This window comes from Scyliorhinus torazame, chromosome 31, assembly GCF_047496885.1.
Source record: "Scyliorhinus torazame isolate Kashiwa2021f chromosome 31, sScyTor2.1, whole genome shotgun sequence".
Classification (NCBI taxonomy): domain Eukaryota; kingdom Metazoa; phylum Chordata; class Chondrichthyes; order Carcharhiniformes; family Scyliorhinidae; genus Scyliorhinus; species Scyliorhinus torazame.
This window is the reverse complement of record NC_092737.1, coordinates 15,514,022-15,539,420: the sequence shown is the minus strand read 5'-3', so window position 1 is coordinate 15,539,420 and position 25,399 is coordinate 15,514,022. Positions and strand designations below refer to the sequence as shown.

General features: G+C 52.4%; 1 protein-coding gene across 4 annotated transcripts in view; it reads right to left on the bottom strand.

Annotated features, from left to right (window-relative positions):
* LOC140404709 (histidine N-acetyltransferase-like) overlaps positions 1 to 15,545 on the bottom strand; it is a 43,046-nt gene extending 27,501 nt beyond the window's left edge. For 2 of the 4 annotated variants that reach the window (XM_072493387.1, XM_072493388.1), the window contains exons 1-2: positions 15,381 to 15,545; positions 11,975 to 12,199 (exon numbers count right to left, since the gene is read on the bottom strand). In XM_072493387.1, the coding sequence (XP_072349488.1) occupies positions 11,975 to 12,151 (177 nt within the window). In that variant the 5' untranslated portion in view covers positions 12,152 to 12,199; positions 15,381 to 15,545. Of the gene's footprint in view, positions 1 to 7,198; positions 7,535 to 8,249; positions 8,337 to 11,974; positions 12,200 to 15,380 lie in introns of those variants that run through there. The other 2 variants (XM_072493389.1, XM_072493390.1) reach the window with 2 other exon arrangements.
* Positions 15,546 to 25,399: the final 9,854 nt, after the last annotated feature.

Here is a 25,399-nt window from a genome sequence, read left to right as displayed (position 1 = left end):
CGCCAGACGGCTTCTCCACACATGAATGCGTTCTCAGAAGAATTGGTGGTTGGTATAAAGGTTGGGGGCGGGGGGGGGGTCATCAGAAACATCTGTTAAGCCAATGGCACCGTGCTTCTAGAGGCAGATGGACGCGATATGGATGCCTCACAGTGCCAAGGACCCGGGTTCAATTCTGGCCTTGGGTGACCGACCGTCTGTGCGGAGTCTGCACGTCCTCCCCATGTCGGCGTGGGTTTCCTCCGGGTGCTCCGGTTCCCTCCCACAGTCCAAACATGTGCATGTTAGGGTGGATTTCATTCATTGGCCAAGCTAAACTTGCCCCTTAATGTCTAAAGGTTTAGGTGGGATAGCGGGGAGAGGGCGGGATTGTCGGCCTAAGTAGGGTGCTCTTTGGGCGGGTCGGTGCACACCCAATGGGCTGAATGGTCTCCTTCAACACTGTAGGGATTCCATGACTCTAAGTGAACTCTTAAGTAATAGCGGAAGAAGACAAATGTGAGGTGATTCATTTTGGAAGGAATAACAGGAAGACAGAGTACTGGGCTAATGGTAAGATTCTTGGCAGTGTGGATGAGCAGAGAGATCTCGGTGTCCATGTACATAGATTCCTGAAAGTTGCCACCCAGGCTGAGAGGGTTGTTAAGAAGGCGTACGCTGTGTTAGCTTTTATTGGTAGAGGGATTGAGTTTCGGAGCCATGAGTTCATGTTGCAGCTGTACAAAACTCTGGTGCGGCCGCATTTGGAGTATTGCGTGCAATTCTGGTCGCCGCATTATAGGAAGGATGTGGAAGCATTGGAAAGGGTGCAGAGGAGATTTACCAGAATGTTGCCTGGTATGGAGGGAAGATCTTATGAGGAAAGGCTGAGGGACTTGAGGCTGTTTTCGTTAGAGAGAAGAAGGTTAAGAGGTGACTTAATTGAGGCATACAAGATGATCAGAGAATTGGATAGGGTGGACAGTGAGAGCCTTTTTCCTCGGATGGTGATGTCTAGCACGAGGGGACATAGCTTTAAATTGAGGGGAGGTAGATATAAGACAGATGTCAGAGGTAGGTTCTTTACTCAGAGAGTATTAAGGGCGTGGAATGCCCTGCCTGCAACACTAGTGGACTCGCCAACACTAAGGGCATTCAAATGGTCATTGGGTAGACATATGGACGATAAGGGAAGAGTGTAGATGGGCTTTAGAGTGGTTTCACAGGTCGGCGCAATATCGAGGGCCGAAGGGCCTGTGCTGCGCTGTAATGTTCTAGGTTCTATGTTCCAATTGGGAGTTCCCCGGACATGTTCTCAAGGAAACAGGAAAGGCCGTCAAGGTAGCTGATGTCTCTTTGTGTTGTAATGGGCCAGGGCTTGGAAACTCCAAAGTGGATTATGAAGTTCATCTGACCTACAACCTGAATGTTGAATTTGTCTAGGATGAGCACAAGAGCTTCCACTTCAGGTGTGATTCACCAGACTTCCTGGGCGCTTTTATCAAAACAAGGTTTATTCTAAGAATGTAGTTAATATATATATATATATATAAACACAGCAAGAATTTTTATCAATTACAAACATAAAGACAACACAACAGCTACAGTAATCTATGTATCTAACACTTAATGAATTCCCCCTTAGCTGTTCCAATTCAATAACAAAATCTAATTAAACCAAAACCCCTTTTCAAGGGTGTGGGGGTGTGGTCCAGCACACTATATTCTCACTTAAATGGGGCTAGTCTTTTTCCGAAGATTTTATTCCAGTCTCAACCAGCAGATTCAAACCACTTCTGGAAAGCAACTCTATCTTTAAAGTTACCAAGGCGGTTAGCCACAACCATGTGTTTTTTACTGGAACAGCTTTTAAAAGGAAAACTGAGAAATCAGGGACAACACGTCTTTCTCCTTCTGCTGTCCAAAGCAGTCACACTGACACTGAAACGCCCTCTCACCTCACAGCCAGAGCTCAATGCGCTATAAGACATATGTAGAGAAGTGTGAGGTGATTCACTTTGGAAGGAATAACAGGAATGCGGAATATTTGGCTAATGGTAAAGTTCTTGAAAGTGTGGATGAGCAGAGGGATCTAGGTGTCCATGTACATAGATCCCTGAAAGTTGCCACCCAGGTTGATAGGGTTGTGAAGAAGGCCTATGGAGTGTTGGCCTTTATTGGTAGAGGGATTGAGTTCCGGAGTCGGGAGGTCATGTTGCAGCTGTACAGAACTCTGGTACGGCCGCATTTGGAGTATTGCGTACAGTTCTGGTCACCGCATTATAGGAAGGACGTGGAGGCTTTGGAGCGGGTGCAGAGGAGATTTACCAGGATGTTGCCTGGTATGGAGGGAAAATCTTATGAGGAAAGGCTGATGGACTTGAGGTTGTTTTCGTTGGAGAGAAGAAGGTTAAGAGGAGACTTAATAGAGGCATACAAAATGATCAGGGGGTTGGATAGGGTGGACAGTGAGAGCCTTCTCCCGCGGATGGAAATGGCTGGCACGAGGGGACATAACTTTAAACTGAGGGGTAATAGATATAGGACAGAGGTCAGAGGTAGGTTCTTTACGCAAAGAGTAGTGAGGCCGTGGAATGCCCTACCTGCTACAGTAGTGAACTCGCCAACATTGAGGGCATTTAAAAGTTTATTGGATAAACATATGGATGATAATGGCATAGTGTAGGTTAGATGGCTTTTGTTTCGGTGCAATATCGTGGGCCGAAGGGCCTGTACTGCGCTGTATTGTTCTATGTTCTATGTTCTAAGACGCATGATAAGAGACTAAGCCTTTCTTAAAGGGACACTCGCACGACAGTGTTCAAACAATTATCACAGAATCGCACTCCCAGGGAGCCACTTACCTATTGCCATCCCCCACCTTCTCCTCTTAACCCTCTCCCTTATCGGATAACGATCCGATTCCCTCTGGAAAGTCTCGGTTGAACCCGTCTCCACCTCACTCTCGGGTGGCGCCTTCCAGATCCTAACTCCTCGCTGGGTGAGGAAGTTTCTCCTCCCATCTCCGTCGCTCCTTTAGCCAATCACACTAAACCTGTTCCCCTCTTCTTCTCAATCCGCCCACCGATGTGAATATTTTGCCCTATTATCACAACCCCCAAGATTTCCTCTGATCCAAATTCGATACGATCCCGAAATGTTATATCCCAGTTGCTTACTAAGCCACAATATTCCATTCAGCAGGTCGAAAATTTTATATTGTACAAGAGTCAGCAAAGCAAACAGTCAATACTATTTATCTGATGGGCTAACATCTAGAATTAGCTGAATGTAAACATGGATGAATAGGCAAATATTGGTCAAACACACCACAAACTACATGTTGAATGGCAGACAGAATGAAGGCTGATCTTCTCAAGTTCACAGCAACACTCCCAAATGTTAGTCATCGCAGTTGAATCACAAAAATTCTTTAGAGCACGGTCTTCTTCATTGAGGAATTTTAGCTCTGCTCCATAGTCTAATACTCAGTGGATAGAAACTCTACCTGAGTTCCATGGGTAACGTTCATATCCCAGGAGGCAGGATATTTACAGATTTCTTTCGAAACTGATCTTTCTGTGCTCCTGACCTGACCTTCCCCTGACACTGCACGCCGCCATGTTGGCGAGGCGACGCTCCAGAATTTGAACATACGCACGGCCGCAGCCTCTCAGCCTTGCTGTGGCCAACAACTGACTCCTCTGAGCTTCAAACCTGAGGAACGTGAAGCTATCAGGGTTCTCTGAACCCCAGCACACTCAGTCGAATAACAATCTTTATTAGTGTCACATGTACAAACAAAGAACAAAGAAATGTACAGCCCGGGAACAGGCCACTCGGCCCTCCAAGCCCGTGCCGACCATACTGCCCGACTAAGCTACAATCTTCTACACTTCCTGGGTCCGTATCTCTCTATTCCCATCCTATTCATGTATTTGTCAAGATGCCCCTTAAATGTCACTATCGTCCCTGCTTCCACCACCTCCTCCGGCAGCGAGTTCCAGGCACCCACTACCCTCTGCGCAAAAAACTTACCTCGTACATCTACTCTAAACCTTGCCCCTCTCACCTTAAACCTATGCCCCCTAGTAATTGGACCCTCTACCCTGGGGAAAAGCCTCTGACTATCCACTCTGTCTATGCCCCTCATAATTTTGTAGACCTCTATCAGGTCGCCCCTCAACCTCCTTCGTTCCAGTGAGAACAAACCGAGTTTATTCAACCGCTCCTCAGAGCTAATGCCCTCCATGCCAGGCAACATTCTGGTAAATCTCTTCTGCACCCTCTCTAAAGCCTCCACATCCTTCTGGTAGTGTGGCGACCAGAATTGAACACCATACTCCAAGTGTGGCCTAACTAAGGTTCTACACAGCTGCAACATGACTTGCCAATTCTTATACTCAATGCCCCGGCCAATGAAGGCAAGCATGCCGTATGCCTTGTTGACTACCTTCTCCACCTGTGTTGCCCCTTTCAGTGACCTGTGGACATGTACTCCTAGATCTCTTTGACTTTCAATACTCTTGAGGGTTCTACCATTCACTGTATATTCCCTACCTGCATTAGACCTTCCAAAATGCATTACCTCACATTTGTCCAGATTAAACTCCATCTGCCATCTCTCCGCCCAAGTCTCCAAACAATCTAAATCCTGCTGTATCCTCTGACAGTCCTCATCGCTATCCGCAATTCCACCAACCTTTGTGTCGTCTGCAAACTTACTAATCAGACCAGTTACATTTTCCTCCAAATCATTTATATATACCACAAACAGCAAAGGTCCCAGCACTGATCCCTGTGGAACACCACTGGCCACAGCCCTCCAATTAGAAAAGCATCCTTCCATTGCTATTCTCTGCCTTCTATGACCTAGCCAGTTCTGTATCCACCTTGCCAGCTCACCCCTGATCCCGTGTGACTTCACCTTTTGTACTAGTCTACCATGAGGGACCTTGTCAAAGGCCTTACTGAAGTCCATATAGACAACATCCACTGCCCTACCTGCATCAATCATCTTTGTGACCTCCTCGAAAAACTCTATCAAGTTAGTGAGACACGACCTCCCCTTCACAAAACCATGCTGCCTCTCACTAATACGTCCATTTGCTTCCAAATGGGAGTAGATCATGTCTCGAAGAATTCTCTCCAGTAATTTCCCTACCACTGAAGTAAGGCTCACCGGCCTGTAGTTCCCTGGATTATCCTTGCTACCCTTCTTAAACAGAGGAACAACATTGGCTATTCTCCAGTCCTCCGGGACATCACCTGAAGACAGTGAGGATCCAAAGATTTCTGTCAAGGCCTCAGCAATTTCCTCTCCAGCCTCCTTCAGTATTCTGGGGTAGATCCCATCAGGCCCTGGGGACTTATCTACCTTAATATTTTTTAAGACACCCAACACCTCGCCTTTTTGGATCTCAATGTGACCCAGGCTATCTACACACCCTTCTCCAGACTCAACATCTACCAATTTCTTCTCTTTGGTAAATACTGATGCAAAGTATTCATTTAGTACCTCACCCATTTCCTCTGGCTCCACACATAGATTCCCTTGCCTATCCTTCAGTGGGCCAACCCTTTCCCTGGCTACCCTCTTGCTTTTTATGTACGTGTAAAAAGCCTTGGGATTTTCCTTAACCCTATTTGTCAATGACTTTTCGTGACCCCATCTAGCCCTCCTGACTCCTTGCTTAAGTTCCTTCCTACTTTCCTTATATGCCACACAGGCTTCGTCTGTTCCCAGCCTTTTAGCCCTGACAAATGCCTCCTTTTTCTTTTTGATGAGGCCTACAATATCTCTCGTTATCCAAGGTTCCCGAAAATTGCCGTATTTATCCTTCTTCCTGACAGGAACATGCCGGTCCTGAATTCCTTTCAACTGACACTTGAAAGCCTCCCACATGTCAGATGCTGATTTGTCCTCAAACATCCGCCCCCAATCTAGGTTCTTCAGTTCCCGCCTAATATTGTTATAATTAGCCTTCCCCCAATTTAGCACATTCATCCTAGGACCACTCTTATCCTTGTCCACCAGCACTTTAAAACATACTGAATTGTGGTCACTGTTCCCGAAATGCTCCCCTACTGAAACAGCTACCACCTGGCCGGGCTCATCCCCCAATACCAGGTCCAGTACCGCCCCTTCCCTAGTTGGACTGTCCACATATTGTTTTAAGAAGCCCTCCTGGATGCTCCTTACAAACTCCGACCCGTCTAAGCCCCTGGCACTAAGTGAGTCCCAGTCAATATTGGGGAAGTTGAAGTCTCCCATCACCACAACCCTGTTGTTTTTACTCTTTTCCAAAATCTGTCTACCTATCTGCTCCTCTATCTCCCGCTGGTTGTTCGGAGGCCTGTAGTAAACTCCCAACATTGTGACTGCACCCTTCTTATTCCTGATCTCTACCCATATAGCCTCACTGCCCTCTGAGGTGTCCTCCCGCAGTACAGCTGTGATATTCTCCCTAACCAGTAGCGCAGCTCCGCCACCCCTTTTACATCCCCCTCTATCCCGCCTGAAACATCTAAATCCTGGAATGTTTAGCTGCCAATCCTGCCCTTCCCTCAACCAGGTCTCTGTAATGGCAACAACATCATAGTTCCAAGTACTAATCCAAGCTCTAAGTTCATCTACCTTACCCGTAATACTTCTTGCATTAAAACATATGCACTTCAGGCCACCAGACCCGCTGTGTTCAGCAACTTCTCCCTGTCTGCTCTGCCTCAGAGCCACACTGTCCCTATTCCCTAGTTCTCCCTCAATGCTCTCACCTTCTGACCTATTGCTCCCGTGCCCACCCCCTTGCCATATTAGTTTAAACCCTCCCGTGTGAAGCCTCCCGGACCTGCCACATCTTACAGTCAGAGCACTGCACCCCTCTAACTGACATAGCGTCAATTAATTAAAATTAAAAGTTTTTTAAAAAATGTTTTAATATATATATATTTTTAAAGTTACTGTTAACTATCTGTCTCCTCGCACTAGATTTCTAATATAAATGCGAAAGCTAAACATAGTACTCTCCGATCTCTGGCTTAGATACCCCTCTAAATTATAATTAAGTAATTATGTTTAATTAGTTACCAATGCTGAATTTTTAAAAATTTAGTGTAGATTCCCAACCAGCCACTCAGGTCACAGCTTTTCTGTTTCCCCCCGACACACACAATTTGAAAAAGGTATAAAAGTAAAAATGAGTAAAAATCACTTTCTTACCTTCTTACCTTCTGAGTGTCTTAGATGTTCTCAGGTTGTCTCCCTGACAGAGACTGCTCCTCCTCCTCCTGCGAACCACGACGGAGGTATGCAAATTTCCCTTGTAACACCAATCAGCAGCTCCGCTCTACTGCCCTCTGCTGGAAGGCTTACATTAACACTGCAATGAAGTTACTGTGAAAATCCCCTCGTCGCCACATTCCGGCGCCTGTTCGGGTACACGGAGGGAGAGTTCAGAATGTCCACCCAACAAGCACGTCTTTCGGGACTTGTGGGAGGAAACCGGAGGAAACCCACGCAGACACGGGGAGAGAACGTGCAGCCTCCGCACAGACGGTGACCCAAGCCTGGAATCGCACCTGGGACCCTGGTGCTGTGGAGCAACAGTGCTAATCACTGTGCTATCGTGCCAGCATCATTGGGCGGCGCAACGGCAAAGTGGGTTAGCACGGTTGACCATGGGGCATCAGAGGGGGGCTGGGGGGACAGGGGTGAGATGGTTGGGGGGTGGTCCCTAAACCCTATATACACTCAACGCCAACAGAGACGCCAACGCCAACGCCTTCTGCACTGTAAATTCTATGTAATTCTATGAGAGGCACAAGGGGTTACTAGGTGGAATAGGAGACCTGACGAATTGTTCCTCTCCTTGAAAGGAGTTGGGGGGGGAAGGGATTATGGGGTGGATAGCACGGTGGCACAGTGGGTTAGCACTGCAGCCTCACTGCGCCAGCGACCTCGGGTTCAATTCCAGCCTTGGGTCACTGTCTGTGCGGAGTCTGCACGTTCTCCCCCGTGTCTGCATGGGTTTCCCCCGGGGGCTCCGGTTTCCTCCCACTGCCCAAAGATGTGCAGGTTCGGGGTGGATTGGCTATAATCGATGCGCGGGCTGACGGAAATAGGGCGGGAGATCGGGCCTAGGCCGAATGCTCTTTCGGAGGGTCAGTTCAGGCTCGGCGGGCCGAATGGCCTCCTCCTGCACTGTCGGGGTTCTATGATTCTATGATCATGGAGCGAACAGCATCAGCTTAGCTGTATGGAGCTGACTCACCTCCCAGTCTTGTCGCTATCCCGTGCTGTACATTCTGTACCTCAAACTGAACTCTGCCACTGATTAATATCTCCCAACAGGGTTAGTCCCCTCACTCGAGGCACAATTTGAAGAATTTTGGCCGGGTACAGTCTTTACTGTAAATGTTACAATCGCCAGTCAACCACATAACTAAAGTTCCTCATTGTCGTAAATCATAAATCCTTTCTGCAGCCTCCGTAATGCCTTTGTATTTTTCCTCCCCTTCCTTCTCTCAGTCACAACAACCTAGCATTGGACAGAACCGCTTTTCCTGTGCTGAAAGGCCCCAAACTTGACAGGAAAGTTAAAAATCCGCGTCGCCACTGCGCCCGTGAGACACCAGAGGTAGGTCGTGGCCACGCCACAGGTTGAAACTTTGGCAAAAGTGAAACAGCAACTGCTGTCGTCGAACATACCGGCCCCCGACGATTCCAGAAAGTAACCAATATTGTCTTCCGATGCCTCTCGCTGTGGAACGGGAGTGGTCGTTTTGTATCTTTGAGTAGATGGCTCAGGAAGGCCTCTTGGCTACGCACCCAGGTCCCTTGTGGAAGCAGAGAGGTGCTGCTCACAAACCGAACAGGGAGGATTTCTGGTGCAAAAACAATTCCACCAATATGTCCACAGAAGCCATTGCCGAATATTAACAGACCACATTCCTTTGCCAGGCCTTTTCTCTGCCAAGGGAAACAGGCTTCTCCTGTCCACTCTATCTCTACCCCTCATGATTTTGTGGACGTCAATCATGTCACTCCTCTACCTTCACTGTTCCAAGGAAAACAACTCCAATCTCTCCAATCGCTTCTCGTAGCTACCATTCTCCCCCTCTGGAAACATTCTAGTTAATCCTCCCTGCGCTCTCTCCCCAGAGTAACACATCCTTCCTGTAATGTGGTGACCAGAACTCCACACAATATCGCAGTTATAATTGTAAAGTCACCATAGTCCCAGATGACCAGAGGCTGTTTTCCCCTTTGAGGAGAAGGACTGACTAGTGGCGATTTAACCTGAGGGTCACCACGCCTCAGGCAAGGTTGAAAACTCAGGAATAACCTGAGCCGGTACAGGAATGGAACCCTCGCTGCTGGCTGTGCTGTGCATCATGAACCAGGTGTCCAGCCAACTGAGCTAAACTGGCTCCAACGGAGGGGCAGATTGAAAGCAAAGACCTCCCTCAAGTGAAGGCCTCGACGCAAAATGCTCAAACTGGCCGTGGTCCATCTGAAATGGAGACTTTTAGGCCGGGATTTTCCGACAGCCCGCCGGGTCGGAGAATCCCCGGGGGGAGGCGCGAATCCTGCCCCGCCGCCGCCGGCGTTTTTCGGGAGGCGCGGGATTCCCGCCGTGCTGGTCGGGGGACGTTGACAGCGGTCCCCCCCGGCGATTCTGCGGGCTCCGATGGGTCGAGTGGCCGTCCAGTTTTGGCCCACCGGCGTGAATTACTCAACTCACACACGGCGGGACCTGGCAGGTGAATATAGAACATAGAACATAGAACAATACAGCGCAGTACAGGCCCTTCGGCCCACGATGTTGCACCGAAACAAAAGCCATCTAACCTACACTATGCCATTATCATCCATATGTTTATCCAATATGCGGGGGCAGTCCTGTGGGGGGGGGGGGGGGGGGGGGGGGGGGGGGGGATCCACAGTGGCCTGGCCTGCGATCGGGGTCTACCGATCCTGCGGGCGGGCTGTTTGCGTGAGGGGCTTTCTTTCCTCCTCGCCGGGCCCCTGTAGGGCTCCACCATATTGCCCGAGGGCCGGCGCAGAGAAGAAAACCCCCCGTGCATGCATGGAAATACGCTGGCCGGTCTGCGCACGCGCGGAAATACGCCTACCGGTCAGCGCATGCGCGGAAATACGCCGACCGGTCAGCGCATGCGCGGAAATACGCCGACCGGTCAGCACATGTGCGGAAATACGCCGACCGGTCCGCGCGTGCGCGAGATTATGCCGGCCGTTCCGTGCATGCACGGACTCGCACCAGCCCTTCGGCACCAGCTGGAGCGGCGCCAATCACTCCGGCGTCAAACTAGCCCCAAAAAGTGAGGAGAATTCCTCACTTTCGGGGGCTGTTGACGCCAGAGTCTTTGGCGCCGGTTCTCCCGCCGGCGTGGGGACTTAGTCCCCAGAAGGGAGAATCCCGGCCTTAGTCTTTTAGCCTTCGTATGTTTTTTTCCTCTTTTTCCTCTGTGTTTGTCTGTCTTCTGCGTGTATAGAGAGTGGGGAAAAGAAAAGTTAACCAGTTTTATTCGCTGCCAACTTAATTATAATTATTGTTATTAATATACATTATTTATATTTATATTTACAACCCTGGAGTCTGTAATTATTCGGCAGCCAAGGACCAAACACTTTGGGTATTTGTCTAAGAATTAATAGTTTATTTCAATTGTGTTGCAACTCTGGGTAAAGTGGGGTTGGATTGAATGAGCCCCGATCCAGGGGGCCGTAACATGGAGCAATACCTATCTCTCGCCAAACATTAAAAAACAGACAACCAAAAACCTATACTTACAGGAGCATTACAAAACAAAGCTTGACACCGAACACAGAAGGAGATATTAGATTAGGTGATCAAAAGTGCGGTCAAAGAGATCGATTTTAAAGGCTGTCTTAAAGGAGAAGAGTGTGGTCGAGGGTCGGAGAGGTTGAGGGAGGGAATTCCAGGACTTGGGGGCCAGGCAACTGAAGGCACGGCCGCCAATGGCGGAGTGATTATAATCGGGATTGGGCAAGAGGCCAGATTTTGGACGAGCGCAGAGATCTTGGAGGGTTGTGGGCCTGGAGGCGATTACAGCGATAGGGAGGCATTTGAAAACCAGGAGGAGAGTTTTGAAATCTCGACCGTGAGCCATCATAGGCCAGCGAGTGCAGGGGGGTGATGGGGGAGCAGTACGCACCAAAACAAGGGCAACAGAGCTTCGGACAACCTTAAGTCTAACGGAGGGTAGGATGGGAGAGAGCAGTCAGGGATCCATTGGAATAGGTGAGTCTGGAGATGCCAATAAAAGTGCCTGCCAACCCCCTCTCCAGGGTGTGCTTAAACCTCCAGCCAGGAACTTCCCGGAGAGATGGACGTGGGTCATCGTCGCAGTGCCGTTTCTGGAACCTCGCCTCGTCCAGATTGGCTGCTGAACTTGCCACATTCCGACAGCGAGCGCAGTTCCCCAAAAAGAGGGCCTCGCAGGCCGCGTGGATGTCCCCCGGTCGCGGAAGGCACTGCGTTAATGCCAAGTTTTGTTTTATTGCGTCGGGCGGGAATATGGGGCAGCCGAACCCTGAACGGCAGTGGGGGATGTGATCCAGGCCGAGGTCTTGGTGAGGTGCCGGCCAGGACGTCCTCTTCAAAATGGTGGCCTTGGCATCCTTGACCTTCACTTGTCACCTGAGTGTGGGTGGGGGAGGTGGGGGGGGGTGGGGGTGGGGGGAGAAGGATTGGCTTTAATGTCTTGTTTATGGAGGGGAAATGGAGGCTGGAAAGGGGGGGCGAGCGAGATTGAGGGAAGAAGTTTTGAAACAGGGGTGAAATGGGAGCAGGGGTGTGAAGGGGTCAGTGGGGGGGGGGGGAGGGGAAAGCTTAGTAGGCCAGATAGTGCCTGAGAATTGGATTTATAGGCCCTGGTTTGGACCAAGTTGGAAATGGCAGGGGGAGGTGAAAGGCAGACAATCAATTTGACAGGGGACAACCACACTTACCACTTGCCCTTTCCTTTTAGCCAGTATCACCCTTCGATCCGGTTCCTTAAGCCAGGCGTGGTATCTGGCAGGCATGTAATCAATGCCGTCGTAAACGTCTTCCGAGATGGACATCACCTGCTCAAAGTCGGCCTCCTTGGCGAGGCAGAACTCTAGGCCATGGCTCGCTCCTTCCATCTCGGGCCACCACACCCCCTTCCCCCGTCGGTCGGCACTCGGAATGATCTGTGGACGGGACAGGACACCAGTCATCGCATCGTTCGGCAGAGGGTGGGGGGAATGAGGGTTACCGGGAACCGTCAGGCGACGTGGTGGGAGCTCATTTGCAACCGTGTTCCGCTTTCTGTTTCTCCCGAAGAGAATTTACTCAACCGACGAGCCCCTAACTTCGCTTTGAATGACGGGGCACAGGGGGAAGAGGAGGGCGGAGGAAGTGGTTGGGGGGGGGGTCAGAGGTCCGCCCCCTGGGAAAAGGCAAGGTAGATTCTCCCCCATCATGTCAAGGTAGAGGACCTCTGGGAGATTTCCCGGGACACACACCGACAGTTACGCCAATCGTCACCTTAATTCCAACGGATCGGAGGGAAAGGGGGGAAGGAGAGAAGGGGATGTATTACACACCCTCTCCTCCCCCACTCCCCCCCACCCCCCTACCAGCCCCGGGCAGGGTAGGGGTCTAAATCCCAGTATGGCCCTTGCCCGCGCTATGGGCCACCATTTTGGCGCCTTTCGTCAAGGTCACAACGTCGATCTGAATTTGATGCTGGCCAAGAGGTGGGACCTCCACCACCTCCAGCCCAGGAAGGGGAGGACTCCCTCGGCCCTGGAGGCCTGGGTCCTGATGCGCGCGCCCGCCACCACCCCAGCCGACAACTCCTCCAAACAGGCAACCAAATTCCGAACCGCCCTCCCCCATCAGGCGCGGCCCCAACCCCGCGCACGAGGTGGAGGCGTTCACTCTCCGGAGCACCTCGCACCAGAACCCCTCCTCCATATCCTCTCCCAAATCTTCCGCCCACTTTGCCTTGATCCCTTCTAGCGGCGACGTCTCCTCCTCCAAAGTAGCCCCGTAAACCGCTGATACTACCCCCTTTTCCAGTCCCCCTGTCGTCAGCACCTCCTCCAGCAATGTGGAGGCCGGCTGCACTGGGAAGCTCTGTATCTCCTTTCTGGCAAAATCTCGAACCTGCATGTATCTAAATATTTCCCCCTGCTCCAGCCCATACTTCGCTCCCAGCTCCTTCAATCCCGCAAACCAACCCCCAAGAAACAAATCTTTTAGTGTCCTCATTCCTTTCTCCTCCCATCTCCGAAAATTTCCATCCCACTTCCCTGGCTCAAATCGATGGTTCCTCCGAATCGGCATTTCCCCTGACCCTGCCCCCAACCCGAAGTGTTGTTGTACCTGCCTCCAAATTCTCAATGAAGCTATTACTACCGGACTCCCCGAGTATTTCCCCGGGGCCGTTGGGAGCAGCGCTGTTGCGCAATCCCGACCCCCTACCCAAACTCTCCTCCATTCTGACCCACTGGGAGTCAACCCAGATCAGCTTTCACTCTCCCCACCAAACTAGAAATGTTGTACATACGGAGCCCCCCCCCCCCCCAATCCTGAGCAACCTGCACCCCCAGGTATCTAAAGTGAGTCCCTGCTCTACGGAATGGCAGCACCCCCCCCCCCCCCCCCCCCACCCCCACCCCTGCCCCCACCCCTGGCCGAGACATCACAAAATATTCACTCGCGTCGAGATTTAATTTGTACCCCGAGAAAGACCCAAACTCCCGAAGCAGCTTCAGTATTCCCCCTATTGACACACTCGGTTCTGACACGTATAGTAACAAGTCATCGGCATATAAGGACACCCTATGCTCCATACCCCCTCCCACACTATTCCTTTCCGTACCCCCGAACTTCTTAATGCGATGGCCAATGGCTCAATCGCGAGTGCAAACAGCAGCGGGGGACATAGGACATCCCTGCCTAGTCCCGCATTGGAGAAGAAAGTATTCTGAGCTGATGTTATTTGTGCGACACCCGCCCTCGGCTCCTTATATAATAGCCTTACCCAGTCCACAAATCTGGGCCCAATTCCAAACCGCCCCAGACTGCCATTCTACCCGGTCGAACGCTGTCTCGGCGTCCAATGCCACAACCACCTCTGTTTCCTTCCCCTCCGCTAGTGCCATAACCTCGTTCAATACTCGCCTAACATTCGAAAAGAGCTGCCTCCCTCTCACAAACCCCGCCTGACCTTCGGGAGGCACTCCTCCAGCCGACCTGCCGGCACCTTCGCCAATATCCACGTTTAAAAGTGGTATGGGCCTACACGACCATACTCCGTCGGATTCTTATCTTTCTTAAGTAACAGGGAAATCGATGCCACAAGGTTTGTGGTAACACCCCCTTCCCTATCGCCTCCTCAAACAACCCCACCATCAGCGGTACCAGCTTATGTTTGAATTTTTTATAATATTCCACCGGAAACCCATCCAGGCCCTGCCACCTTCCCCGACTGCATCCTCCCAATCGCATCTTTTATCTCCTGCTCCACTATTGCCCTCTCTAATGCAGCCCTGTCCCCCTCCCCTAACCGCGGGTACTCCAACTCATCTAGAAATTCCTGCATCTCCCGGCCTCCCCCAGGTGGCTCTGACCTGTAAAATATCTCATAGAGTTCCTTAAAGACCTTGTTAATCTACCACCAACTTCCCTGCCCTGTCCTGCGCCTGGGCAATTTCCCTTGCCGCAGCCTCCCTACGGAGCTGACCCCGCCAACATACACCCCATGCTCGTAAACTGCCCCCCTTGCTCGTCCCAATTGGCGTACCGCCTCCCTGGTAGATAGTCGGTCAAAGCTCGCCTGGAGTTCCTTCCTCTTTTCCAACTGGGTCCCTATCTTCTGCAGAACTCCCATCTACCTCCAACATCTCACCTATCACCCTCTGACATTCCAACCTTTCCTCTTTGTCTAGCCTAGCCTTGAACGGGATCACCCCCCCCCCTCACCACCGCCTTTAAAGCCTCCCAGACAACCGCCTTCAACACCTCACCCGCGCAGTTAAAACCTACATATTCCTCGCTTACAAATCGGTCCCTTTAAGCTCGCGCGATGACACAAAAGTGACATTTAAAGGGGATCACTCATATTACTTTAAAATTCAAGGGCGCGGCAAAATAAAGATTGTTGGGCCTCAGGCGGTCCTCGGGCCTCCTGAGGACGCAGGGGGCTGGTCCGGAATTGTCCCCCTTCTCCGCTGGGAACGCTTTCCCCTGGGGAACAATTTTTTACCAGCCCTCCGAGGTCTGGCCCCGCTCTCGCTCGCAATCGCCGCAAAACCACGGGATTTGGCCCTCGACTGGCACAACGAGGGCAATCAGAGCCCCAGCGCCCATTGATACAGTTACCTGTCGACGAGGCGGCAGGAGCTTGGAATGTGAGGGACTCTGAACCTGGAGTGGCTATTCAACGGTTGCTCTGCGTCACATGACTGTAGTGCACCAGGATGAAAGGGCAAAGTGCAAAGCCTGGAGTATTCAACTGGCATCCTGTAGGCCTGAGCGACACACCCCTGGCAGTGGGAACCACCCCCCCCCCCCCCCCCCCCCCGAGGGCAGAGTAGGGGGGGGGAGACGACGACACTGAAGCCCAGGCCTTGTCTGTCCCCCCCATCCCCCCCTTGCCCCCCTCCTCAGGAGGGTTGCTGACCCTCCGGGGATTGGCTGGGATCCAGACAGGGATTAAAGGTTAATCTCCCAGGGTGAAAATAGGAAGTGCAGGATAAACCTGGCAACATCTGCGGAGAGAGAGGGAGAAATCAATCGTTAACGTTTCATATCTAAACCTGCCCATCCTTCCTTTTTAGATCCTTCTGCAGGACTTGCACGGTGGCTGCCACTGGCCTAACGATTCAGAGACCCAGGGGTCTGGGGGCCTGGGTTCGAACCCCGCCATGGGTTGTGAATTCAGTGAAAACAAACTTGGGATCACAAGGGGGGGGTCAGGACCGTTACCCCCCCCCCCCCCCCCCCCCACATTGTCGCAAACGCCCGTCTGGTTCAAGAGTGCCCCCTTCAAGGAGGGAAATCTGCCATCCTTACCCCGGTCTGGCCTACTTGTGACTCCAGCTCCCCCCCCCCCCCCCACCCCCCCACAGCCAATGTGGCTGACTCTGAAATGGAGGGCAGTTAGGGTGGGGCAATAAATGCTCGTGTCCTGTAAAAATGAAATTGCGGGCGGCGCGGTGGGTGAGCACTGTCGCCTCACAGAGCCAGGGACCCGGGTGCGATTCCCGGCTTGGATCACTGTCTGCGCGGAGTCTGCGCGTCCTCCCCCGTGCCTGCCTGGGGTTTCCTCCGGGCGCTCCCGTTTCCTCCCGCGGTCCAACAATTGGCAAGTTAGGGTGGATTGGCCGCGATAAATTGCCGCTTCGTGTCCAAAGGTTAGTGGGGTAAGGGGTGGGGGCCTGGGTAGGGTGCTCTGTCGGAGGGGTCAGTGCAGACTCGATGGGCCGAGTGGCATACGTAGGGATTCTGTGATTCAGTGATTGTGACGGGGTCAGAGAGGCCTACTGCACAGAAAAGGCCTTCCGGCCCATCGGGTCTGCTCGAGTCAAAAACAACTATCTAACTAATCTAACCCCATTTCCCAGCACTTGGTCCCGAGCCCCGTCTGCCCTGGGATCGCAAGCGCACCTCTAAATACTTCTTAAATATTAGTTTGCAATCACTAGCTTCCGAAAGCAAGTGATACAAAACAAACCTGTTGGGCTTTAACCTGGTGTTATCAGACTTCTTCCTGTGCTCACCCCAGTCCATCTGCACATCATTCTTCAATGTCCTGAGGGTCTCTGCCTCTGAGAAAATAAGGTACACAGGAGATTGGAGGGAGCCTGAGAAGTTGCTCCCCTCGGCAGACGGGTCGGGAACCAGGGGTCACTGCTCCAGGTGATGGGGCAAAAGGAGCAATGACGATGATAGGAGATCGTTCTGTTTCCCACTTTAGTGAGAGGTTCGGATCTGGAAGGCGCTGCCTGGGAGTGTGGTGGAGACACGTTCGATCGTAACCTTTTATGATCGTCAGTAGAAGAGAAATAAATCGCTGGGCTAAGGGGAAAAGGCGGGGTCGGGGAGGGGGCGGGGGATGGGTGAGAATGGCGAAGTGGCTGTCGCTGTGCGAGGGCGTGGGTGCGACGGTCCGGATGGCCTCCGTCCCCGTACAGCCACGCCATCGTTTGGTCGGAATGGGAGCTGCTCGCGACAGCTGCTCCTGCCATACTTTCCCCGGCCAGCAGGTGGTGACTAGTGCCCAGCTGCAAGGCATCCAACCCTTGAAGGCCAGGAGATGCTGCCACCTACTGGAGCAGCCTTGGAAATTCACCTGCTTTGGACCCAGAAGGCAACAACAATAGCTTGCATTTGTGCGGCGCCTATAACACGATAAAACATGAGGTTCGACACTGAGGAGATATTAGGGCAGTTTAAAAATGATTTAGCAGGATGTGGACGTCACAGGCTGGGCCCAGCATTTGTTGCCCCTCGAGGAGGAAGTGGGGGAGCCGCCACCTTGAACCTGCCGCAGTCCTTGTGGTGTAGGTACACCCACTGTGCTGTTAGGGAGGGAGTTCCAGGGTTTTGACCCAGCGCTATGGGCGGCACGGCGGTTAGCGCTGCTGCCTCACAGCACCAGGGACCCGGGTTTGATTCCGGCCTTGGGTGACCATCTGTGAGGAGTTTGCACGCTCTCCCCGTATCTGCGTGGGTTTCCTCCGGGTGCTCCGGTTTCCCCCCACAGTCCGAAGATGTGCAGGTGAGGGAGGATTGGCCGTATAAAATGTCCCTTACTGTCGAACAATGTGCAGGGTAGGTGGGTTTACAGGGCGGGGGAGTGGGCTGGGCCTGGGGACGGTGCTCTTTCGGATGGCCGGTATAGACTAGAGGAACCTAATGGCCTCCTTCTGCGCAGCAAGGATTCTCTGAAGGAACTGCCAATGTATTTCCAGGGTGGCACGTGGCTTGGAGGAGCACCACCAGGTGGCAGTGTTCTCCTGTGTCTGCTGCCCCCTTCCTTCTCAGTGGTGAAGGTCGCAGGTTTGGAAGGTGCTGTCGAAAGGTATGAGGGGCAAGCAAGTGTTTTGGAGCGTCTTGGTGACGCAGAGCGATCGGGGAGGCAGAGGGGTCTCGGAAGGGATTTCCAGAGCTCGAGCCGAGGCAACTCATAGAATCGTCGAGCCAGAGAGCACAGATTGAGGCCCTTCGGCCCATTGCGTCTGCGCGGGCCATCGAACACCTATCTATTCGAATCCAGCACTTGGTCCACAGCCTTGTTTGCTGCGTGGTATCAATCGCTCATCTAAATGCTTCTTAAATGTTGTGAGGGTTCCCGCCTCGCCCACCCTTTCAGGCAGCGAGTTCCAGACTCCCAGCATCCTCTGGGGGAAAAAGTTTTGCTCGCATCCCCTCCCAATCCCCTGCCCCTGACCTTAAATCTCTGCCCCCTGGTTATTGACGCCTCTATTAAGGGGGAAAGTTCCTTCCAATCCACCCTATCAGTGTCCCTCATCAAAGCTGGGGGAGGCGGGACGGGGAGGGACAGGCTGAGTGTACGGGATGACCCTCCCCCCCCCCCCCCCCCCATGAGACTGCGGACATGTCCAGGCACGGACCGCCATTACCGCGGCCATCTTCCTGCGCACCCGCTCACCACCCCCCCCTTGGCCCCTGGTTCCGCAGAATGACACTGGGTGTCCGGGTGCCCCACCCCCTCCACCCCCCCCCTACCCCAACCTCCACCCCCCCCCCCTCCCCCCCCCCCCCCGGCCGCATGCCACCGGCGGTCCACCCAGGGCAACACCCACAGTAGCCCCGGCAGTGCCAGCCGATGCTACCACTGGCATCAGGAATGGGCGCCAGAGGCTCCCACGGTGTTGCCTGCCGACGGGGCCAGGGGTATGGGGATGGGAGGAGAGGGGCGGTGCCAACTGGGTCTACCATGTATCATGGGCATGGGGGTATGCACCATGCTAACATGTCGACCTTTCACCCCCCTGCAGACAATAGATATTGGACTTCAACCAGCCAATGGTGGCCTTCCTCCCCGGCACTGCGGCCCTGGGGGATGCCCTGTGGCTGGACGAGCTGGAGCTGCTCGGGGAGGAGGAAACTGCAGCAGCGGAGCCTGCCCCTGAGGAACAGGAGGCAGCTGCCCAGGAGGGAGAGCTGGCCGCCCAACAGGCCGAGGAGGAGGAGGTGCCAAGGAGGCGCCGCATGTCATTCGAGGATCTGCGACCAGCAGTGTGATTGAGCTCTGCTCCGGCCTCCTGAAGGAGTGGTTCAGGTGCCTGTGCTTCTCTGGAGGGGCCCTCCAGTACGAGGCTGAGAGTGAGGGTAGTGCCATGGGGCACTGCAAATGCACGGGGGCTCACCCCCTTGCCTGTGGCCGAACTCCGTTTTGGCGATCTCCCTTTCTTCCGGGCTGCTGACCACGTCCAGGGCTTTCTGCTGTGCCACAGCGAGGGGCCGCAGGTCCAGTGGTCCCCCTCCTGTCTTCTCCCACTCTTGGAAGTTGTGCACGGCCTTCTCCGGGGGTGGGGGGGGGGGGTGTGCGGGAAACAGACAATGACAGTGCTAGACAGTCCGACACATGCGGCCCAGCGGATGGGTAGCTGGTGGCTTCAGTGCCCAGCATGTGGTTCAGGGTAGGGTGTTCCGCCACCCTCCAGGTGAGTGGGGGGTGGGTTACGGGTGTGTGGGTGGGGTTGTGTTGCCAGGGGAGCAGTGCTGCCTACTCCCTGAGGGTGGTCTGAAGCCATGAAATGCATTGCATAAGGCACCCTTTCGGATTGTTAAAAGCGACCAAGAGTGTGCACTTTTTACGTACAAACCTGTTTGAGCTGTCAAGGAACTGTCATGCTGACATACCATTGTCAAGAGATTCCTCACTTTAGTAGACTGCCGGTCAAGACGGCTGTTTTGCAGTCTCGTTGGCAACTGCAGAAAAGACCTGGGTGGAGAAGGGAGGGGACTTGCGGTTGGAGAGATGGCGTAATTTGGAGAAGAAGGAGGAGTGCTCTCTTTGATTGAGGGGAGGGGATGTAGTTTGAGGAGTTCGCGAGGAGGCACTGATTGAAGATCACACATGGGCTCCGGATGGAGGGGGGACTTTGGCCCAGATTTTTACTCCTGGGTCGAATACTTAAAGTCAGGAGAATCCCCGGTCCCTTATAAATGGTGGCCCGCAGGTTAGCTTTTCATTCTGCAGGATGCGGGCTGGACTGGAGGTCAGACCCGCAGCCAACAACCCATGCTCTCCCCTACCCCCCTCACCTCCAGTATGTGTGTGGATGCTGCCAGTTATTGAGGCAGGCTGGGTGGAAGCACAGCCCTTTGCAGGTTTGTTAACGGCATGACAGCCCTTTGACAGTTCCTTGACAGTCCACCGAGAGTGGAACAACTTTTGACAGCTCATTGACAGCTGGACAGTTTCATAGAACATAGAGCATACAGTGCAGAAGGAGGCCATTCGGCCCATCGAGTCTGCACCTACCCACTTAAGCCCTCACTTCCACCCTATCCCCGTAACCCAATAACCCCTCCTAACCTTTTTGGACAATAAGAGCAATTTAGCATGGCCAATCCACCTAACCTGCACGTCTTTGGACTGTGGGAGGAAACCGGAGCACCCGGAGGAAACCCACGCAGACACGGGGAGAACGTGCAGACTCTGCACAGACAGTGACCCAGCGGGGACTCGAACCCGGGACCCTGGTGCTGTAAAGCCACAGTGCTAGCCACTTGTGCTACTGTGCTGCCCACAGTTCTTTGACAGTTCCTTGACGGCTGGAAAGTTCCGATGAGCTTGCATGCGAAAACCGCAAAGCCATGTTCGCTTTTAATAATCCCAAAGGAAAGAGTCATTCAAGAGGGAATTGTATCTCAAGGAAGGATGTGCAGGGTTACGGGGAGAAGGCAGGGGAGTTGCACTCGGTGCACTGCTCATTCTCCGGGGCTAGGGCAGGCACAACAGGGCTGAAGGACCTCTTTCAGTGGTTGTAACTGCTCTGTATATCTGTAATATGCTCAGGACCAGCAAAGCTCAACACAACAGGGACTCGAACCATGGGTATAGTCCGTGAGGGACACCTTGCAATGTTCCACTGCCTTGGCAGCTTTGTGGAAACTTTGTTGCGGTGAAGAAAACCGGATTCCTTTTATCGGAGAGCACTTCCCCTCCCAGACTCCACCAGCACCGCCGTGGCATTGGAGCCAGTCCCCAGTTCTCCGGGGAGTGGGGAATACCAGCTCAGGCTCCAGCATCACACTCAACTGAAGGCCTGGAGCAGATCTTTCATTCGCAAATCCCACGCATTGCCAGGACGCTGGGCAGTGGGACACTGAGCAGCAGGGGGAAGAATTCCGTTGTGTCATTGTGGACAGCTCTACCGGCTTCTGTTGCGAGGGGTGACGGCATTGCAGTGACTCACTGCTGTGCCAGTATTACTCACCACAGGCCCACGTACCACCTCAGGATTAGTCACCGTGCCCTGGTTATGCTTTTTGCTTGGATCCATCTCGGCCCCCAGCGACTCGCTCATGAACAATGCTGCTAATGGGAGCCAGGGACGCAATCTCCAACAGCGCTTTAGGCAGCTCCCTCCCCCTAACGCATTTAACAGAGCAGAGGGAGAGCTTTACTCTGTATCTAACCCCGTGCTGTACCTGTCCTGGGAGTGTTTAATGGGGACAGTATAGAGGGAGCTTTACTCTGTATCTAACCCCGTGCTGTACCTGTCCTGGGAGTGTTTGATGGGGACAGTGTAGAGGGAGCTTTACTCTGTATCTAACCCCGTGCTGTACCTGTCCTGGGAGTGTTTGATGGGGACAGTATAGAGGGAGCTTTACTCTGTATCTAACCCCGTGCTGTACCTGTCCTGGGAGTGTTTGATGGGGACAGTGTAGAGGGAGCTTTACTCTATATCTAACCCCGCGCTGTACCTGTCCTGGGAGTGTTTGGTGGGGGCAGTGTAGAGGGAGCTTTACTCTGTATCTAACCCTGTGCTGTACCTGTCCTGGGAGTGTTTGATGGGAACAGTGTAGAGGGAGCTTTACTCTGTATCTAACCCCGTGTTGTACCTGTCCTGGGAGTGTTTGGTGGGGACAGTGTAGAGGGAGCTTTACTCTGTATCTAACCCTGTGCTGTACCTGTCCTGGGAGTGTTTGATGGGAACAGTGTAGAGGGAGCTTTACTCTGTATCTAACCCCGTGTTGTACCTGTCCTGGGAGTGTTTGGTGGGGACAGTGTAGAGGGAGCTTTACTCTGTATCTAACCCCGTGCTGTACCTGTCCTGGGAGTGTTTGATGGGAACAGTGTAGAGGGAGCTTTACTCTGTATCCAACCCTGTGCTGTACCTGTCCTGGGAGTGTTTGGTGTGGACAGTGTAGAGGGAGCTTTACTCTGTATCCAACCCTATGCTGTACCTGTCCTGGAGTGTGTGATGGGGACAGTGTAGAGGGAGCTCTACTCTGTATCTAACCCCGTGCTGTACGTGTCCTGGGAGTGTTTGATGGGGACAGTATAGAGGGAGCTTTACTCTGTATCTAACCCCGTGCTGTACCTGTCCTGGGAGTGTTTGATGGGGACAGTGTAGAAGGAGCTTTACTCTGTATCTAACCCCGTGCTGTACCTGTCCTGTGCGTGTTTGATGGGGACAGTGTAGAGGGAGCTTTACTCTGTATCTAACCCCGTGCTGTACCTGTCCTGTGCGTGTTTGATGGGGACAGTGTAGAGGGAGCTTTACTCTGTATCTAACCCCGTGCTGTACCTGTCCTGGGCGTGTTTGATGGGGACAATGAGTGAGAACAATCAGCAACATTCCAATAAAATCCTCTCTCTGTAATCACTCCGAAAGAAGGGACGGCAGACAAGGAACAAACTCGATGTTAAGAATGGTAGAAAGAACTGAGATACTAGAGATTGGAGGGGCTGTTAAGGGCATGCATCAGGTCTCATGGACCAGGGGAACGGATTGTATTCGATGACATTCACCCAGAAGCATGTATTAATTTAATAGTGAAGGCAATGATTGAATTAACTGAAGCAACGCGAAAAAATACATTCTCCTGAATGCGGTTTAATTGACCAATGCTCCTGTTGGAGGTGATTTTAATTTTGAAATGTGTTTGGGCCGCATGAAATGTTGAGTGATGGTATCTTGCTTGACAGCAGCAAAGAGCTGTTTCCGATGCCTGTGCTTGGGGAGTCAGAGACAAGGTTCATCCAATTTAAAGTCGGCCTTGCGAGAGTGAGGAGAGAGGTTGGGAGCCGTGTGCAGGGACGGTTCAATGCCAAAACGCTGTGCCCCTGCTGTTGGGCAGTGATTGACTTGGAGGAGCAAGGAAAACTATTTTTCATTTATGGTGGATTAAGAATTGAGAACGATCAGCAGATTAATCCCGAAGAAGGCTCGATTGTCGCAGGAGATTCAGGGGACTGTGCCTGAATTCATAGAAGCCATAGAATTTCTGTAGTGCCGAGGTAGACCATTCGGCCCATCGAGCCTGCTCCGCAATTCAATTCTCTGGCTCATCATCTGCCCTCGGTTCCACTTTCCTGCCCGGTCTCCATATCTCTTGATGTCCCTCGTCTCCAGGGACGTAGGAATCTCTGTCTTGAACAGCCTCACTCGTCCTCTAAGTGAAGAAATTCTTCCTCATCTCAAGTCTTAACCCTGAGATTATGTCCCCTGTTTTGTGGCTCACCCATAAATCCATAATATGTCAGAGCAGAATTAGGCTATTCGGCCCATCGAGTCTGCTCCGCCACTCAATCATAGATTATCATAGAATTTACAGTGCAGAAGGAGGCCATTCGGCCCATCGTGTCTGCACCGGCTCTTGGAAAGAGCACCCTACCCAAGGTCAACACCTTCACCCCATCACCATAACCCAGCAACCCCACCCAACACTAAGGGAAGTTTTGGACACTAAGGGCAATTTACCATGGCCAATCCACCCTAACCTGCACATCTTTGGACTGTGGGATGAAACTGGAGCACCCGGAGGAAACCCACGCACACACGGGGAGGACGTGCAGACTCCATACAGACAGTGACCCTAACCGGGAATCGAACCTGGGACCCTGGAGCTGTGAAGCAATTGTGCTATCCACAATGCTACCGTGCTGCCACGTCATGGCTGATATTTTTCTCATCCCCATTCTCCTGCCTTCTCCCCATAACCCCTGATCTCTTTATTAATCAAGAACCTATCTATCTCTGTCTTAAAGACACTCAGTGATTTGGCCTCCACAGCCTTCTGCGGCAAAGAGTTCCACAGATTCCCCACCCTCTGGCTGAAGAAATTCCTCCTCATCTCTGTTTTAAAGGATCGTCCCTTCAGTCTGAGATGGTGTCCTCTGCTTCTAGTTTCTCCTACAAGTGGAAACATCCTCTCCACGTCCACTCTATCCGGGCCTCGCAGTGTCCTGTAAGTTTCAATAAGATCCCCCCCCCATCCTTCTAAACTCCAACGAGTACAGACCCAGAGTCCTCAACCGTTCCTCAGACGACAAGCTCTTCATTCCAGGGATCATTCATGTGAACCTCCTCTGGACCCTTTCCAAGGCCGGCACATCCTTCCTTAGATACGGGGCCCAAAACTGCTCACAATACTCCAAATGGGGTCTGACCAGAGCCTTATACAGCCTCAGAAGTACATCCCTGCTCTTGTATTCTAGCCCCCTCGACATGAATGCTAACATTGCATTTGCCTTCCTAACTGCCGACTGAACCTGCACGTTAACCTTAAGAGAATCTTGAACTGGGACTCCTGAGCCCCTTTGTGCCTCTTATTCCAGAAGTCTTTTCCCATTGAGAATTCTTCCTGCCAAAGTGCATAACCTCACACTTTTCCACATTGTATTCCATCTGCCACTTCTTTGCCCACTCTCCCAGCCTGCCCAGGTCCTTCTGCAGCCCCCTTGCTTACTCAATACTACCTGCCCCTCTACAGATCTTTGTATCATCTGCAAACTTAGCAACAGAGCCTTCAGTTCCTTCTTCCTGATCGTTAATGCATATTGTGAAAAGTTGTGGTCCCAGCACCGACCCCTGAGGCACACCACTAGTCACCGGCTGCCATCCTGAAAAAGACCCCTTTATCCCCAGTCTCTGCCTTCTGCCAGTCAGCCAATCCTCTATCCATGCCAGGATCTTACCCTTAACGCCATGGGCTCTTAACCTATTAAACAGCCTCCTGTGCGGCACCTTGTCAAAGGCCTTCTGGAAATCTAAATAGATCACGTCCACTGGTTCTCCTTTGTCTAACTTCCTTGTTACCTCCTCAAAGAACTCTAACAGATTTATAACACATGACCTCCCTTTGACGAAGCCGTGCTGACTCAGTCCTATTTTACCATGCACTTCCAAGTA